Source organism: Eubalaena glacialis, chromosome 10 (assembly GCF_028564815.1).
Source record: "Eubalaena glacialis isolate mEubGla1 chromosome 10, mEubGla1.1.hap2.+ XY, whole genome shotgun sequence".
NCBI classification, from domain to species: domain Eukaryota; kingdom Metazoa; phylum Chordata; class Mammalia; order Artiodactyla; family Balaenidae; genus Eubalaena; species Eubalaena glacialis.
In genome coordinates, this window is record NC_083725.1 from 57,233,909 (window position 1) to 57,252,138 (window position 18,230).

The window sequence follows — 18,230 nt, forward strand, 5'->3', positions numbered from 1 at the left end:
AAATGATCAAACAAATCCAGTCCTTCCACTCAGATTTGATTACTATTTTGCTGTTTGCACAACTATTTATCTCTGTCTTTTGAAAGCAGCCATAGCCAATGTGTAAATGAATGGGCATGGCTGTGTCCCAAATAAAAATTTATTTACAAAAACAGGTGGCCAGCTCTATAGGCTGTAATTTGCTGATCCTGGCTCTATCTCAGTAACTCTATGTGCCTCTAGATAAAGATCAATAACTATTCAGTTTTCCACCTTTTCCTGTGTGAGACCTTCCCAATACGGCTACAGGTCACTTCTTTTCTTATCACCTAAGGGAAGACTAAATGTTCCTGCTTTTTCTTATTTGCTAGCTTTTTCAAATGGATCTGGAAGAAGTCTTATCACCAAGCTTTGACTGTTGTACCCTTTGGCTTTTTAAAGCTTTTTCTTTATAAACCCATGTTTTACAGTATTTCCTAAACAAACTGCACATGTTTATTTTTTCCCTGTAGGCTTTGATGACCAAATACTTGGTATGACTGCCAGGCACAGCTTCTGATTAACCCAAGTTCACCAATATAACTGCCCTGAAATGATAAAATTCCAAGCAAGGTCAAAGAAACAGGAAGTTTCTGCTATCATTTTCTATGACAGGATTTCCAATGCTCATCTCCAGACACGCACACTGTCCTCCTTCATATCCACCCTATAATGGCTTTCTAGGAATCAGGAAAACTAGATACTAGGAATCTTTTGGGTGACAGTGAAGGAATAGCATTGGTTAAAGTTAAGAAAGGACAATATAACTTTAGAGAACTAACTAATTTACAGAAGTTTTGGGGTACTTATTGAAAGTCAATTTCTTTAGCCAACAATATTGAAAACCCAGGAAAGGATACATCAGCATCCACATAAGATTGCAACAACCGGATTTCTCCTTGTGAGTGACATTCATATAAGGTAACCTAATGAAAACAAAAATACAGTAAATTTTATCTCAAATGTAGAAACACACTCTTCAGCTTTTGAACATATTTTAGTCACAAATGTATCTCAAAGATGCTACAGAAACTACTGCTTTAAAAGAGCTCCTTTAAACTTAAGGAAGCTATTGTAAAGCCTAATGCATCACATAATTTCCAGAATATATTAAATACTACAGTAATAATAATGGTTTCTATTTCCAATGTTTTCAACTTTTATCTCATCCATGTAATTGCACCAACTCTTCCAAGTAAATAAAGTTGAATACCTCACAGTAAAGTATAACTACTCCCTAAAATTGTAGTTTATCTTTTTTTTTTTTTGGCTGCACCGCAAGGCTTGCAGGATCCCAGTTCCCTGACCAGGGATTGAACCCAGGCCTATGGCAGGGAGTCCCAACCACTGGACCATCAGGGAATTCCCATGGGTTATCCTCTTTTAAAGCTTTAAAGTCTTTGGATAGTTTTAGAGCATTATTAATTACATATAAGAAAATCTAGGACTTCCCTGGTGGCGCAGTGGTTAAGAATCCGCCTGCCAATGCAGGGGACACAGGTTCGAGCCCTGGTCCAGGAAGATCCCACATGCCACGGAGCAACAAAGCCTGTGCGCCACAACTACTGAGCCTGCGCTCTAGAGCCCGCGAGCCACAAGTACTGAAGCCCGTGTGCTACAACTACTGAAGCCCGCGTGCCTAGAGCCCGCGCTCTGCAACAAGAGAAGCCACTGCAATGAGAAGCCCGCACACCGCAACAAAGAGTAGCCCCTGCTCGCCACAACTAGAGAAAGCCCACACGCAGCAACGAAGACCCAACGCAGCCAAAAATAAATAAATTAATTAAATTAAAAAAAAAAAGAAAATCTAAAATTTGCCTAATAATTTTCTCATGGACATTGCTCATCAAATATTAACTTTCTGATATACAGTGGTCTTTTCGTCACATATTCTAATAATATATACACTTTATTCAATTATGTACAGTTGTCCCTTGGTATCTGCTGGGGATTGCTTCCAGAACTCCCCACAGATACCAAAATCCGAGGATGCTCAAGTTGCTTATATAAAATGGCATAGTGTATGCATATAACCTCACACATCCTCCCATATACTTTAAGTCATCTCTAGACCACTATGACATCTAATACAATGTAAATGCTATATAAATAGTTGCAGGCACAAAGCAAATTCAAGTTCTGCTTTTGGAACTTTCTGGAATTTTCTTTTCTGAATATTTTTGATCCACACTTGGTTGAATCTGCGGATGTGGAACCCACAGATACAGAAGGCTTACTCTATAATACTAAATTTTTTATAAATTTTTTTCCATTCTTCTTACAGCTTAGTCATGTTAGCAATAACCTGTTATTAATCTTAATAAGAGTCTATAAGAACTCTATAAAGATCCTTTAAATCATCTATCATCACCTATTAATAAGATAATTTCTACATTAATATTCTAAAAAAAATTCCTTATATGGATGCTAACTAGGTTGTCTTAAGAGATTATTTTGTTTTATTTTTCTTTCTTTTTTTAAAAAAAGAAGTCCAAACAGCAGAGCTTTTTATAATTCAGTAACGTATAATTCAATGTCATTTTAAATGAGAACAGGGATTCTTTTTGTTAGAAAGCCTGGAACATTACAATAAGCATACTGGAGCACAAATTATACTAATTCTAATTATACTAATATGATGGTGAAGTTAGTGAAGTATAATCAGGCTTATAGTGATGTCTTAAAAGTGGATTCAAATGAATTAATGGATTATGTTCCCAATTTTTGGAAAAAATAACCTTAATCTCTTCTTCAAACCACATCAATTTCCCTCTGAATCGTTGTTTTCAAGCTACATATCACAACCTACATTTGGCTAAACACCAAAACAACCTGTTATCCCAGGTTATCAACTTGAGTATCGAGTTTCAAATTTTCATAACTTCAATGACCAGTAAAAGCAACAGAGCCTTAAATGTAATTAAAAGTTCCTTAAAGACTTCCAGGAAATTACTTAAAGCCAAATTTTACTTTTTAGAAAACAGGAATAGCAAAGTTCTAGCCCAGAATAGATGCATGTGTGTTTGTATGATCCTCAAACTTTCAGAATAAAAAATGAAAAAAGCTTGGAAATATGCTGACATTTGAAAAATACTCAGCTGACAACTCCCAAGTTAGTTTTGATTGAGAACAGAATACTAACACTAAAACAGCAAATAAATATAGGAAACGGCGTGCATTAAAAATCATGGTCTTTTATTTCTCTAAAAAACTTAGCACAATTACTAAAGAAGCATAAAATTTAATTTTACTCAATTAAAATAACTTATGGAACACCTCTCAGATTCACCTCCTTCCCCTCCCCTCTTGTGCTAAAAAAAGTGACTTTGTTTATTGTCAATCCATACCAATTAGTCAATTTCCTCCATCTTTCTTTTTCCAAATACGCCAATCTATTTCTCTGTTATTTCTCATAACTCTTAGTACAGTACTAATGAATAAGCAGAATGTCAGCTAATACAGTAAAGACTTATCAGGAGGACAATTTTTCCGAAGTGATTTCAGATTAACAGAAAACTCCTGATTCTCCCTGGTAAGCGCTAGGGAATCATCCTTTTTCCCATTCATTTAGAAGTGAATGGAAATAAACAAGTCTTTGCAATCCACTTTTTCAGCCCCAGGTTTAACTAAAAAGTTAAATAACCATTTACATCAAAACATGCCCAGCATGGTTTTTTCCATGCATTCTCTCAGTTCAAGATACTCTGGCTTCCTAAAATAAAAACAATTCAAAACAAATGTTTATTGCATATAATTAAAATATTTTCAGTAACTATTACATAAATCCACTGGATTTACGCTTTCCATTTACAGAGACCAACTAATTATGTTTATTATTTTTAAGAAATCACAGACTTCTTACCCTAAATTGACAAACAACTATTACAGTCACTTCTAAAAAGCAAGGTCAATTTTTTCAGCCACTCAAAACAAAATATTTATGAGTACAAAATGTAAATAGAAACTGTTTCATGAACAATTGGGAGTATATATGAAATAAAGATATATTTTCAGTCATGAATATTACTTTTAATTTTGTCAGTTTCTAGAATGCTTCACTTTTACATAAAGGAACAATATTGTCAAACCAGCTATACAAAGTTTACTTCAAAATCATTACACTTCAATGTTGTATTAACACCAGACTCTGATGAGCCAAATGCCAAACAGCCCCCCTTAACACTCACTCTGTTGCTTCCTACAGTTGCAAACACTAATGGATCTCCTTCTTTACTGTGCCAGTTAAACTGAACTCCAAACAATGGTTGATTATGATCTTCCTATAAAATAACCAAGAAATAAGAAAAATTAATATATTTTAGAAACCAAAAATGGTACTAAACTGACCATTCCCATTATAACTTTTTTCCAAAATGCAAGCTGCAATTTTATATATCATACATAAACTGACTTTTGACACTTAAAAGGTATCTGTTAGTCCAGTTTTCACATTTTAAAATACTGGTGCATGATAAAGCTTTATAACAATTAAAGATTTAAATCAGAGGTTAGGCAACAAGTACTCATCAATGAAAATACTTTGATAGTTGCCTTCTATATTCTTAAACCCAACTGCACGCTTCTGAATCAAAATAAAATGGATAATTGTGGCAAAGGCATTTAATCCCTTAGGACATAAGGACACAATTTATTTTTCTGAAATAACAAATAACCTAACAGTTAATATAGTTTCTCCAGTACTCATTAAACTTTATTAGGTTTAATTTCCCTCGTACAGTGAAGCATATCAGACTCCATTCAAATCATTGCTTTCTACAGTTCTATAGAAACAACTTTAAATAACCTTGAATTTGGGTCCTAAAAGAAAAACAACCCAAGAAGTTTTATAATGAACAAGAATACTTGAACAGTGGGGGCCAGGGGAGGCAGTGGGCTGTAACGTCACAGTTACCAGGAGGCTATAAGGAGATGTACAAAAAACAAGTATTCAGGGTTTTTAAAAATTTTTATTTTACATTGGAGTAGAGTTGATTAACAATGTTGTATTAGTTTCAGGTGCACAGCAAAGTGATTCAGCCATACATATACAGCTTTTTCAAATTCTTTTCCCATTTAGGCCACCACAGAATATTGAGCAGAGTTCCCTGTGCTACAAGTATTCAGTTTTGTTCACAAAGTTATTTTTCAGCCTTAGGATTATACTGGCAATCTCCTGGTGTTTAACAGTAACTTTCATATTCACTTTAAGGCACTGTTTTCACTTTTAAAGTATAACAACATTCATTTCTTATCCTTTAAAAAGCCATAGCTTTAGGCTTTGGAAATATTTAATCAAAATATCCAAATAGCAGTTAAAACCACCTTCCAGATATACTACGTAAAAACAGGTTAATATACCTAAATATTAACATGAAACTACAATGGACACTTTGCTTTAGAAGAAGGAAAAAAAAAAAAACCACCACCACTGAGATTAATTTTCCTCCTTTTAAGACAGTATAATTTGACACACTGAGCAATGAATTTTGCTACATAGACAGGAAAATAATTTCCATAAAGCCATAGCTTCTTACGCTTTCTGAAGACTTTAAAGTATATTTAGATATTTTAAAAAGAATCTATCTAACATATGTATAAGATAATATAATGCATATATTTGCTCAGCACAGGAAAAACACCCCCAAATTTAAAAAACAGGAAATGAATATATGTAAAACATTTAAAGTAAATATCAGTAATCCTTTTTAAAAATAAAAAAACTATTGAGGAAGGCAGTAATATAAATAACTCCAACCTATTATTTTTTCCAAATATTGAATATTCAAAAAAATTTTAAATTTCTACTTTTTCTTTGAAAACAATTACAAATAAAAGAGTTAAATTTTTAAAGACTGCACAAAGTAAGACATCTGTTTCAATTTATGTTAACTCAAAGTTAATGAGTCACATTGTTTTTTGCAGTAACAGGTACCAGGAAGTGGCTTATGCTTTTAAGTTTTACCAAAATATGAAGAGTAACATTTCTCAAAATCAATAAAAACAGTAAAGAAAAACCAGATGCAATACTAGGTACTACCCATTTAATGTAAAACAAACAAAAAAAAAGCTAAACAAATGTGGAATGGATTATAATAACTATGCAGTCTGCCCTACAAACAAAACGTCAGATTATTATAATTTTATAATATTTTTAACTTGACAGAGTATCTTGAGCATAAAATGTTTACCACTGAGAAATAACTCTGGAGCCCATCATTCAGCACATAGACTGTGTCTTTCTGTACATACCTTGAGACTATTTACACATTTGAAAGAATATTTGCATTTCTTTGACTTCCATTTTCCCTTCCCCCAACTTTTCCTTCCAGGCGCGTTTGGCGTATTTGTAGGTGTATCAGGGCGTTCAGTGTTTGTACCACTTTCTATACTGACAGCATCATCCTATGAGCAGCAAATCAGAAAAAATTATATGAAACAGCAATACTGTACTTAGGAAATGAGTTCATACTGGGTAGCCACTGACTGGCCTAAAAGAATTAATTAATAAATCCTGCAAGAAATGAAGAAATTTATTCTTGTCTCCAAATAAGAAAAAAACACAAACACATTAGGATTTGTGGATATTTGATATTTCAGCAAAAATATAAACAAAAAAAGCTAACCATGATGATGCTAATGGTAAGAATAACACTGCCTTTAAATAACAAGGCACTGGTCTGTGCCAGCCACTTTACTGCATTGCCTCACTTCATCTTTACTGCTCTTCATACAAGGTACTGTTAGATAAGGAAGTGTTGCTTAGAGAGCCTAAATGGTGTCTTGCTGGTTAGGGCTGCTGGGATTCAAAACCAAAAGCTATGACTCCTAAATCTGACTGACCTACATGTCTTCATAATTTATTTGACGGCTGCTCAGTTTGGAGCATGGGAGTGGGTGGCCGTTTGAGGCTACAGTGTTAGTGCTTCCTACTTTAGATGAAAATCCTGATTATCATTCAAACTCTGCTTATTTATAACACTTAAACCATTTAGAATTTTTTTAGGTTCTACATGTTATGTGCTATATACAAGTGAAATTTGACTCATAGCTCTAAAATACTCATACAATAGAGCTCCCAAAACTCACTGTAAAGTAAAATCCTTCCAAATGTAGAAATGACTGCAGGAAACCTTGAAAATTCACCTAATTTATACCCTGTCTCCAGTCCACAAGCTATATTAATGGTCCTCTACTCTGAGAAGAGGATTTCACTACCTCCTTTCATTACACATTCCAAAGTGTTCCTTGGAATAAAGAGATTTATTTAAACCTATATCACCTTAGGGCAGTAGTTACTAAATTCATTCCAGAGGAAGCTTTTTTTCATGGAGTGCCTATTAACATCTATGAGAACACATATTAGGAACCATTGTCTTAGAGGTTATTTTTAAATTACTGCTTCCTAAAGTTGGTTTTATGATATTACAGAACGTTAAAAATTAACTGGAGTATCAAAAAGTATATTAAAAATTCATATTAATTCACTTAAAAACTATATGGTATTATACAGTAGTTCTTAGGGGTGGTTTTTCAAAACGAATGGTTCCTACCAAAATGGAACGCTTTTAAAAAAAATACACAAATCATTCTAAAATATACTGGTTATCTAGGGTGAAAAAAGAGAATGAAGTGGATAGATGGCACACAGGGTCTTAGTTGTGGCATGCATGTGGGATCTAGTTCCTTGACCAGAAACTGAACGCGGACCCCCGCATTGGGAGTGCAGATTCTTACCCACTGGACCACCGGGGAAGTCCTGAAATCACTGTTAATCTCTATTTCTCCCTACCTTTCAGTTGTATTTACACAGTTAAAACCTAGCGTAGAAAACAATTTTGTGTTTCACTGGAAAACTATGTAACTACTGCACGCTCTTCCATGTTATCAGATTCTAGCCCCCTTCACTGCCTTTGAACAATCTTACATCTCTTACACTGTGCATAATCCAAAGGTAGAGGTTCAAAATGTCTTCCCTTTCACTCTGAAGAGAAGTTTTTGTCTCCATTTGCAATTTCATCTCTACATTCCTTTAATCCATATACATTTGTACCGTTTGACTTACACTTGCCCAGTTCCCTCACATGAGTAAAATGTTTCTGAAAATTTATTCTTTTTCTGAAAATTATCTTTCAACACTAGAGAAATGAAATAATAAAACGGTTAGACATTTATTCACTAGCTTCTTCCCAGTCTGGAAAATTCTTCTTTCCATTCTAAAAATCCAACTGCTAATCAAGAAGCCACACAAAACATTGTTAATAATTGGGGCACATTACATGTATGTGTATGTGTGTGTGTGTATGTGTATAAACTTTTAACCACTTAATTTACCCATCTCTTGAAATAGGCAAATCAAGATCAAATGGAAATCAAACAGAGTCAAATGGAAATGAAATACAGTCACAATGCTTTCACTTTATCTTTAAATTCAAACCTTTCCTAAGTATCTAATATGTGTACAAGCTTACTTCCACCTTGGTCCCTCCTCAAAATACAGAATGGTACTATGCAACAGATATGGCACTACCATCTGCATTTGCTCAACAAGGAAACAGGGATAGTAATTTGGCCCTTAACCTTGCCACAGGCTGCTTAAGCAAAAGACATGTCTCCAGATTCAGCCTTCTGATCTCACTACCAGACAACAATTCTTCCATAAGCTAACTACTCTGCAGTCATATGAAAAAGTTAATAAAATGGCAGATACATATAAAACAAACTTAAAATAGGTCGAATGTTAACTAGATTTATTGTGCTGATCATTTTGCAATGTATACAAATATCGAACCATTATGTTGTGCATCTGAAATAATATGTTATTAGTCAATTATACCTCAATTGAAAAAAATTTTAATGTCCTTTCAATTCTTTGATTCACTTTAACCGTAGCAAGCGCTCAGACTACCTCCACTCCAACTCAAAAACACCGCATTCTTTCCTCCACTTGCTTTTGGCCTTCCTGTCATTATTTGGCTCCCTCAAGAGTAAAACGACTGCCCTTGTTAGCTTTTTCTGAACTCATTTTTATACAGAGTTCTCTACTTGCTTCCCTTAACCTATGTCCTAGATCTGGGTCCCTGGATGAAATTCAGAGGACCTGTGAACTTAAGTGGCAAAATAAACAAATACATAAATAAATTTAAGGTTGCATTTTAATATTCACGATCTTTAAGTGAAATCTATTACCTCCTTCTATTATAATGCAGGCAGCATACATGCTAATGTTACTGTAGCTGTGACTTTCTCACCAATGAAATCAGGTATTTTTATATCACATTATAGTTGTTGCAGATCTCAAAAATTGTCTATGCCCATCATTACTATCAGAGTCACTGCTAGACCTAGTTACTTAATGTGCTAATAAAGAAGCACTTCACATTAAAGCACTTTATTAAAACAAATCTTAAATTTGTTTTAAAAAATTCTGTAACTTTTTAATAATTTTATCACTAATTTTGTTTGTAATCTTATATATTGTATTTTATACATTTGAAACTATTATCCTGAGAAGGTTTCACAGGATTCATTAAGGTGTCCAAGGCACAAAAAAGGTTAAAAGTCCCAGCCAAATGGAGGAACCAAAACAACAGCTTAGTCCAATCATCCAGTTCTGAATAGCTTTAGTATGCATCAAGGAGTACATTCCTAAGGGTCTGTAAAAAGAAAATAACCTTTCAATTTATTTGGTCCCCTGAAATTTTCCTCCGTCTAATAGGTTATTGACATTTTCATTACATTTCTGCCTGATTAATACGTGGAAGGGCCAGAAACATAAGTCTAGACAATGTGATTACAAAAGAAGTTATAGTAATTAACACTTGTATGGTACTTATTAAGGGGCAGGCACTCTTTTCAGCACTTTATCTATATTATCTCATTTAATCCTCACAAACATCCCATGAGGTAAATACCGTTATTATCCCCATTTTTAAGATAAGAATCTAAGGCAACTAGGTCAAGCACCTTGCTCAGGACCAAGCAACCGGTAAGCAGTAGAGGGGGGATTTTAACCTAACAGATCCAGTGTGTGCTCCTCGTCACTAACCTAATCTGCCTAGAGGAATTTAAGAAGAGGTGGAAATAAAACAGACACCCAGGGCTGGAATGAAGAGGGTCAAAAATGTTAGATCCCAATATATAATAAGATTGGGAAGCACAAAGAGGAAAAAAAAACAGATTTAAAGTAACATTCAACACCTAAGCTTTCCAGAAATTTCAAGTCCAAATCCCACAAACTGACAATCTCCCAAATATCTTTCTTCTATCTGCAAAAAGAATTCTTTCCCATCTGTTCAGTGAAAATTCTGGTCTTGACACCATGCCATATACATGCTTCAGTCGGTGATGCAGTGATGTAGAACTTAGGAACTGGGTGTGTAAGATACAACATTTATTCTTAAAACTAGCTAAACTGAGAAAAAGAAGAACTTACACCACCCTCCTATAACACTTTAAAGGTTTAAAAAAGATAATCAGATGTTGTTACCTCGGAGGATTCACATTTCAGAGTAATTCGTTGAATGAACTGTGAAGACATTTTGCTGACCTTATTGGATATAAACTTAAAACATGAAACTGAAAATTAATGTCAGTTCGGTCATTACTGGCGTCTCACCTAAAAACACTGGGATCAACTGTTGGGACGGACTAGAGTATTACCAAGATCCATTTAAGAGTTAAAAAAAAAAATCTGATTCCAAAACACCTTACACATGCGAAGCCACGAGCCCACACCTAAAGACATCTACCCTGACCACAGTGGCCTAAAATCTTCCAGGTCATCCCCTTCATCTTAGTGAAAACTTACAAAAGAGTAACTGTCCCTTCTCATTCCTTCAAGGGTCGTTTCTCCCTCCAAGTCAGCAGACGACCCTCTCAATTTTCCTCCTCCTGAAGAGAAGCCGACTGTCAGGCACGCCCCTTCTCCGCGGACAAGACAGGAGCGGACACAAAAGCCCCTTTAAAAGAGTCACCGAAATCTCTAACGTCTAAGAGCTACTCTTCCCATCCTGGACAGTCGGTAAGGGTCTAAGAGTGACACGGCCCCTAAATTCTTTTTTAAAAGTCCATTAACACACGCTGGCCCCTCCTTCCAACTGTCTTAGAAAAACCTCTAACTTGCCTTTTAAACTACTGGAATCTCAGGTCCGCTCTCCCAAAATCTGCCTAAAGGCCCAGACACTCCACATGCACGCAAAAGGATCTCAGAGCCCTCTGACCTCCACCACCACGCTCTCTCTTAAACCACTCTCCTTCGTCAAGTTTCCGCTCGCTCTCGGCCGCAGCTCAAAATCACCGTAGAGACAAGTTCGATGTTCTCCTCCACGCCCGCGTTTTCCTGAGTAGAGGGTGACACCTCTCCCTCCCCCCACAGCCGCCTGCCCGCCCCCGCGCCTACAGTTTAAAAAGAATTTGAAACTTTCACTGCAAAGTCCCGTCCGGACTGCTCAGTGCTGCACTCACATTCTCGTCTCCAGAGAGGTCCGGGTTGCTGTTCTCGTCGCTGCTCAGCTTCTGCTTCTTGGCCGCAGGCATGTCTGTTCCCGCCGGCGCTGTAGACACTTCCCTCTCGGACATATTCCTCCGCCTCCCTCCAGGTTCCTGCCGCCTAGGGCGGGGCCTCCGCCACACCGCCGTCAAGCAAGCCCGTCCGGAGCTTGCCGCAAAGTTGCCACTGCCGCCGCCACCTCCACCACTCCCCCCACTGTCGCAAACCGCGCCCAGCCGCCGAGGCGGGCGTGCGTGCGACCCCGCCACACTGCTGAAAAAGGGGCGCGCGCGCGCGCCCTCCCGCGCGGCTTCCTGGATCCTTCCCTTTCCCCACTCCCGTCTTGCCCTTTTCCCGCCGCCCTCCCGGCAGTTTGCACGGAGAGGTGTGATCCTTGGCTTTCGAGGGCAATATTTCGTACGTCCCCCTTCCCCACGACCGCCTCGAAAAAGGAGAGGCGGAACTCAGAGGGATGCCCCCTCACCCCCTTCCTCCTTCCAAAGACGTTTCAGCCGCAATTGGCCCAATCCTTCGATCCCCGACCCGCTGCAAGGACTCGAAAGTCTGTGGAATGGACTAGCCTATCAATGTCCCAGGAGGCGGGGGACGAGACGAGAAGTCACCTCTTGGTTTAGCGGTATATGCCAAGTGTCCTTAATCTTGAACTCGGAGAATAACGCTCTCACACTATTCACGGAACTGATCACAATCTAATTTTCGTTTGCGAACAAAAATTTTAAAATTGTAGACTGCTACTCACTTTCCTCCCCTACCTAGCAAATGGGAGTTACCCGCTAATGGGTGCGCATGCGCTGGGGCGTATTCTCGCGCTTGGTTGTCCGGACCCGCCTCCTCCAAGCCCCTCCTCTTTGAAATCTTGTTTGTGAACCAGGTAGTCTTCCACCGGGTTTCCGTAGTCCAGGATGGATTTCTAAACGCTACAACATCATAATCCCTGAATGCCTCGTAGTTTCTTGATGAATATTTATTCTAGTGAATGTTTATTGCGATGAATGATTATCCTCGTCCAATTGGTACCAATATTGGGTAGGGTTTAGGTAGGAATATACTAAAATTATAATTCTAGACTCCAATGAGTGACATTACAAAGTGCTTCTTTTACCTGTTAAAGGATTATCAAGGCCCTGAACAACGACAAGGCCTAAAAGTCAATGGTCATCTCCAAGCATGTATGAGACTGTGAGACAAATGACTGACAATATTTTTTGGCACACCAGATACAATAAAATTCTAGGGGAAGGCAACAAAACTGTTATGCTTCACCAAAATGTTTGCTGTGTTACCATATCTGGGCGGTTGACAGGTGCCAAATACATTGGTGAGCCTCGTGGATTCGTTAGATGGGTGATTAAGACACATAACCAAATGAATAGCTTAGAAAAGGAGAACTATGACAAGAAATAAAAGCCAGTTCCCCCTCCCTCCCCCTTTTTTGGAACTTAGCTGTGACAACTTATATTTCTGGGCCTCATTGTCCTCATCTGTAAAAATGAAGCTATAGGAAGGGACCTAATATTTCTTGATCACTTACTTCATATTATATATTTTTTTGTCTTTTAGACCTCATTACATCACCCATTGGATAAACAGTATAGAGTGCCCCACGATAAAATTCTAGTGTACTAGAACTACTTCTGCATGATGCCTTAACAAAGAGAATATCATTATCTCTGTTTCATTAACTGCAGATTGCAAGTCACTCTTGGAGATAAGGAGAGAAGTCAGTTGAGAATGAGCAAGGGAAGGTAAAGCAAACGCAGGGCAGAATAAGAAGTTTTTGCAATGAAGACTCAGGAAAAATAACGAAGCTGAAAAAATTAAAGTTCATATCTTAATAATAGTAATTGCACTTGTTGAACTCCTAATGTGCCAAGCGCTGCTAAGCACTCCTCAGTTGGTGAGAGAGAGATGAGACTGGTATGGAATCACCACTGAGAAAGTAAGATGTGCTTTGGTATGACACTTTCATGGACAGAGACAAACATACCCCACTTATCTGTTGATAAGGATGTTTGTGAATATAGTTATACAAATAAAGGATAATTAACTAAAGCATTTCCAATCCAAATTACTCTGTGTATCTGGGATCAGTGGGAGTCACCTTCTACTAATAAAATCAGAAAAGTGCTGAACATTTGGATAAAGGATATATGGAAGGAAAGTGCCTTTCAGCATGCATGTTATCCATAACAAAGCAGAAAATATTTTTAAAAATATTTAGTTGTATTAAAACTTGGAGAGATATTTTAAAAATTTGATGAGTCAGGGATAATAAATGGAAATTAGTTAATGTTCATTATTGCTAATGTTAAAAAGTTATTCTGACACTTGTTAAAACAGTAAGGAACTTTATTTAGGACTATTGTAATAAGTCAAGACTATCACAGTAGGAGAGAGAGACAGGGCTCAACTCTGAATACAGCAAGGATAGGTGGGGATTTATAATCAAAGAGAAGAGTGGCGGCGGGGTGAAAGAGTTCAGGACATGCCACCTGCAGTATGCTGCTTTGGCAAATTGATTTTCTTTTAATTTTGAATTTTATTTTATTTATTTTTTTATACAGCAGTTTCTTATTAGTTATCCATTTTATACATATTACTGTATATATGTCAATCCCAATCTCCCAATTCATTACACCACCACCCCTCCACTTTCCCCCCTTGAAGTCCATACGTTTGTTCTCTACATCTGTGTCTCTATTTCTGCCCTGCAAACCAGTTCATCTGTACCATTTTTCTAGATTCCACATATATGCGTTAATATACGATATCTGTTTTTCTCTTTCTGACTTACTTCTCTCTGTATCAGTCGCTAGATCCATCCACGTCTCTACAAATGACCCAATTTCGTTCCTCTTTATGGCTGAGTAATATTCCATTGTATTGTGTACCACATCTTCTTTATCCATTCGTCTGTCGATGGCATTTAGGTTGCTTCCATATCCTGGCTATTGTAAATAGTGCTGCAATGAACATTGGGGTGCATGTCTCTTTTTGAATTATGGTTTTCTCTGGGTATATGCCCAGTACTGGGATTGCTGGGTCATATGGTAGTTCTAGTTTTAATTTTTTAAGGAACCTCCATACTGTTCTCCATAGTGGCTGTATCAATTTACATTCCCACCAACAGTGCAAGAGGGTTCCCCTTTCTCCACACCCTCTCCAGCATCTATTATTTGTAGATTTTCTGATGATGGCCATTCTAACTGGTGTGGGGTGATACCTCATTGTAGTTTTGATTCGCATTTCTCTAATAATTAGTGATGTTGAGCAGCTTTTCATGTGCTTCTTGGCCATCTGTATGTCTTCTTTGGAGAAATGTCTATTCAGGTCTTCTGCCCATTTTTTGATTGGGTTGTTTGTTTTTTTTAATATTGAGCTGCATGAGCTGTTTATATATTTTGGAGATTAATCCTTTGTCAGTTGCTTCGTTCACAAATATTTTCTCCCATTTTGAGGGTTGTCTTCTCGTATTGTTTGTAGTTTCCTCAGCTTTTGCAAAAGCTTTGCAAAATCTTCTAAATTTCATTAGGTCCCATTTGTTTATTTTTATTTTTATTTCCATTACTCTAGGAGGTGGATCAAAAAAGATCTTGCTGTGATTTATGTCAAAGAGTGTTCTTCCTATGTTTTCCTCTAAGAGTTTTATAGTGTCCAGTCTTACATTTAGGTCTCTAATCCATTTTGAGTTTATTTTTGTGTATGGTGTTAGGGAGTGTTACAATTTCATTCTTTTACATGTAGCTGTCCATTTTTCCCAGCACCACTTATTGCAGAGGCTGTCTTTTCTCCATTGTATATCCTTGCCTCCTTTGTCATAGATTAGTTGACCATAGGTGCGTGGGTTTATCTCAGGGCTTTCTATCCTGTTCCATTGATCTATATTTCTGTTTTTGTGACAGTACCATATTGTCTTGATTACTGTAGCTTTCTAGTATAGTCTGAAGTCAGGGAGTCTGATTCCTCCAGCTCCATTTTATCCCTCAAAACTGCTTTGGCTATTCAGGGTCTTTTGTGTCTCCATACATATTTCAAGATTTTTTGTTCTAGTTCTGTAAAAAAATGCCATTGGTAATTTGATAGGGATTGCATTGAATCTGTAGATTGCTTTGGGTAGTATATTCATTTTCACAATATTGATTCTTCCAATCCAAAAACATGGTGTATCTCTCCATCTGTTTGTATCACCTTTAATTTCTTTCATCAGTGTCTTATAATCTTCTGCATACAGGTCTTTTGTCTCCCTAGGTAGGTTTATTCCTAGGTATTTTATTCTTTTTGTTGCAATGGTAAATGCGAGTGTTTCTTTAATTTCTCTTTCAGATTTTTCATCATTAGTGTATAGGAATGCAAGAGATTTCTGTGCATTAATTTTGTATCCTGCAACTTTACCAAATTCATTGATTCGCTCTAGTAGTTTTCTGGTGACATCCTTAGGATTCTCTATGTATAGTATCATGTCATCTGCAAACAGTGCAGTTTTACTTCTTCTTTTCCAATTTGTATTCCTTTTATTAATTTTTCTTCTCTGATTGCCGTGGCTAGGACTTCCAAAACTATGTTGAATAATAGTGGTGAGAGTGGACATCCTTGTCTCATTCCTGATCTCAGAGGAAATGCTTTCAGTTTTTCACCATTGAGAATGATGTTTGCTCTGGGTTTGTCGTATATGGCCTTTATTATGTTGAGGTAGGTTCCCTCTATGCCCACTTTCTGGAGAGTTTTTATCATAAATGGGTGTTGAATTGTGTCAAAATCTTTTTCTGCATCTATTGAGATGATCATATGGTTTTTATTCTTCAGTTTGTTAATATGGTGTATCACATTGATCGATTTGTGTATATTGAAGAATCCTTGCATCCCTGGGATAAATCCCACTTGATCATGGTGTATGATCCTTTTAATGTGCTGTTGGATTCTGTTTGCTAGTATTTTGTTGAGGATTTTTGCATCTATATTCATCAGTGATATTGGTCTGTAATTTTCTTTTTTTTTGTAGTATCTTTGTCTGGTTTTGGTATCAGGATGATGGTGGCCTCGTAGAATGAGTTTGGGAGTGTTCCTTCCTCTGCAATTTTTTGGAAGAGTTTGAGAAGGATGGGTGTTAGCTCTTCTCTAAATGTTTGATAGAATTTGCCTGTGAAGCCATCTGGTTCTGGGCTTTTGTTTGTTGGAAGATTTTTAATCACAGTTTCAATTTCATTACTTGTGATTGGTCTGTTCATATTTTCTATTTCTTCCTGGTTCAGTCTTAGAAGGTTATACCTTTCTAAGAATTTGTCCATTTCTTCCAGGTTGTCCATTTTATTGGCATAGAGTTGCCTGTAGTAGTCTCTTAGGATGCTTTGTATTTGTGTGGTGTCTGTTGTAACTCCTCCTTTTTCATTTCTAATTTTATTGATTTGAGTCCTCTCCCTCTTTTTCTTGATGAATCTGGCTAATGATTTATCAATTTTGTTTATCTTCTCAAAGAACCAGCTTTTAGTTTTATTGATCTTTGCTATTATTTTCTTTGTTTCTATTTCATTTATTTCTGCTCTGATCTTTATGGTTTCTTTCCTTCTACTAACTTTGGGTTTTGTTTGTTCTCCTTTCTCTAGTTCCTTTAGGTGTAAGGTTAGATTGTTTATTTGAGATTTTTCTTGTTTCTTGAGGTAGGCTTATATTGCTATAAACTTCCCTCTTAGAACTGCTTTTGCTGCATCCCATAGGTTTTGGATCATCATGTTTTCGTTGTCATTTGTCTCTAGGTATTTTCTGATTTCCTCTTTGATTTCTTCAGTGATCTCTTGGTTATTTAGTAACGTATTGTTTAGCCTCCATGTGTTTGTGTTTTTTACATTTTTTTCCCTGTAATTCATTTCTAATCTCATAGCGTTGTGGTCAGAAAAGATGCTTGATATGATTTCAATTTTCTTAAATTTACTGAGGCTTGATTTGTGACCCAAGATGTGATCTATCCTGGAGAATGTTCTGTGCACACTTGAGAAGAAAGTGTAATCTGCTGTTTTTGGATGGAATGTCCTGTAAATATCAATTAAATCTATCTGATCTATTGTGTCATTTAAAGCTTGCATTTCCTTATTAATTTTCTGTTGGATGATCTGTCCATTGGTGTAAGTGAGGTGTTAAAGTCCCCCACTATTATTGTGTTACTGTATATTTCCTCTTTTATAGCTGTTAGCAGTTGCCTTATGTATTGAGGTGCTGCTATGTTGAGTGCATATATATTTATAATTGTTATATCTTCTTTTTGGATTGACCCCTTGATCATTATGTAGTGTCCTTCCTTGTCTCTTGTAACAGTCTTTATTTTAAAGTGTATTTTATCTGATATGAGTATTGCTACTCCAGCTTTCTTTTGATTTCCATTTGCATGGAATGTCTTTTTCCATCTCCTCACTTTCAGTCTGTATGTGTCCCTAGGTCTGAAGTGCGTCTCTTGTAGACAGCATATATATAGGTCTTATTTTTGTATCCATTCAGAGAGCCTGTGTCTTTTGGTTGGAACATTTAATCCATTCATGTTTAAGGTAACTATCGATATGTAGGTTCCTATTACCATTTTCTTCATTGTTATGGGTTTGTTTTTCTAGGTCCTATTCTTCTCTTGTGTTTCCCACTTAGAGAAGTTCCTTTAGCATTTGTTGGAGAGCTGGTTTGGTGGTGCTGAATTCTCTTTTGCTTGTCTGTAAAGCTTTTG

At 36.7% G+C, this 18,230-nt stretch overlaps 1 protein-coding gene across 2 annotated transcripts in view; it reads right to left on the bottom strand.

The window, feature by feature from the left end:
* EED (embryonic ectoderm development) overlaps positions 1-11,959 on the bottom strand; it is a 32,651-nt gene extending 20,692 nt beyond the window's left edge. The window contains exons 1-4 of one of the 2 annotated variants that reach the window (XM_061202761.1): positions 11,482-11,959; positions 6,268-6,420; positions 4,206-4,298; positions 879-944 (exon numbers count right to left, since the gene is read on the bottom strand). In XM_061202761.1, the coding sequence (XP_061058744.1) occupies positions 879-944; positions 4,206-4,298; positions 6,268-6,420; positions 11,482-11,595 (426 nt within the window). In that variant the 5' untranslated portion in view covers positions 11,596-11,959. The remainder of the gene's footprint in view (positions 1-878; positions 945-4,205; positions 4,299-6,267; positions 6,421-11,481) is intronic. The other variant, XM_061202762.1, reaches the window with a different exon arrangement.
* Between the last annotated feature and the right edge of the window lie 6,271 nt (positions 11,960-18,230).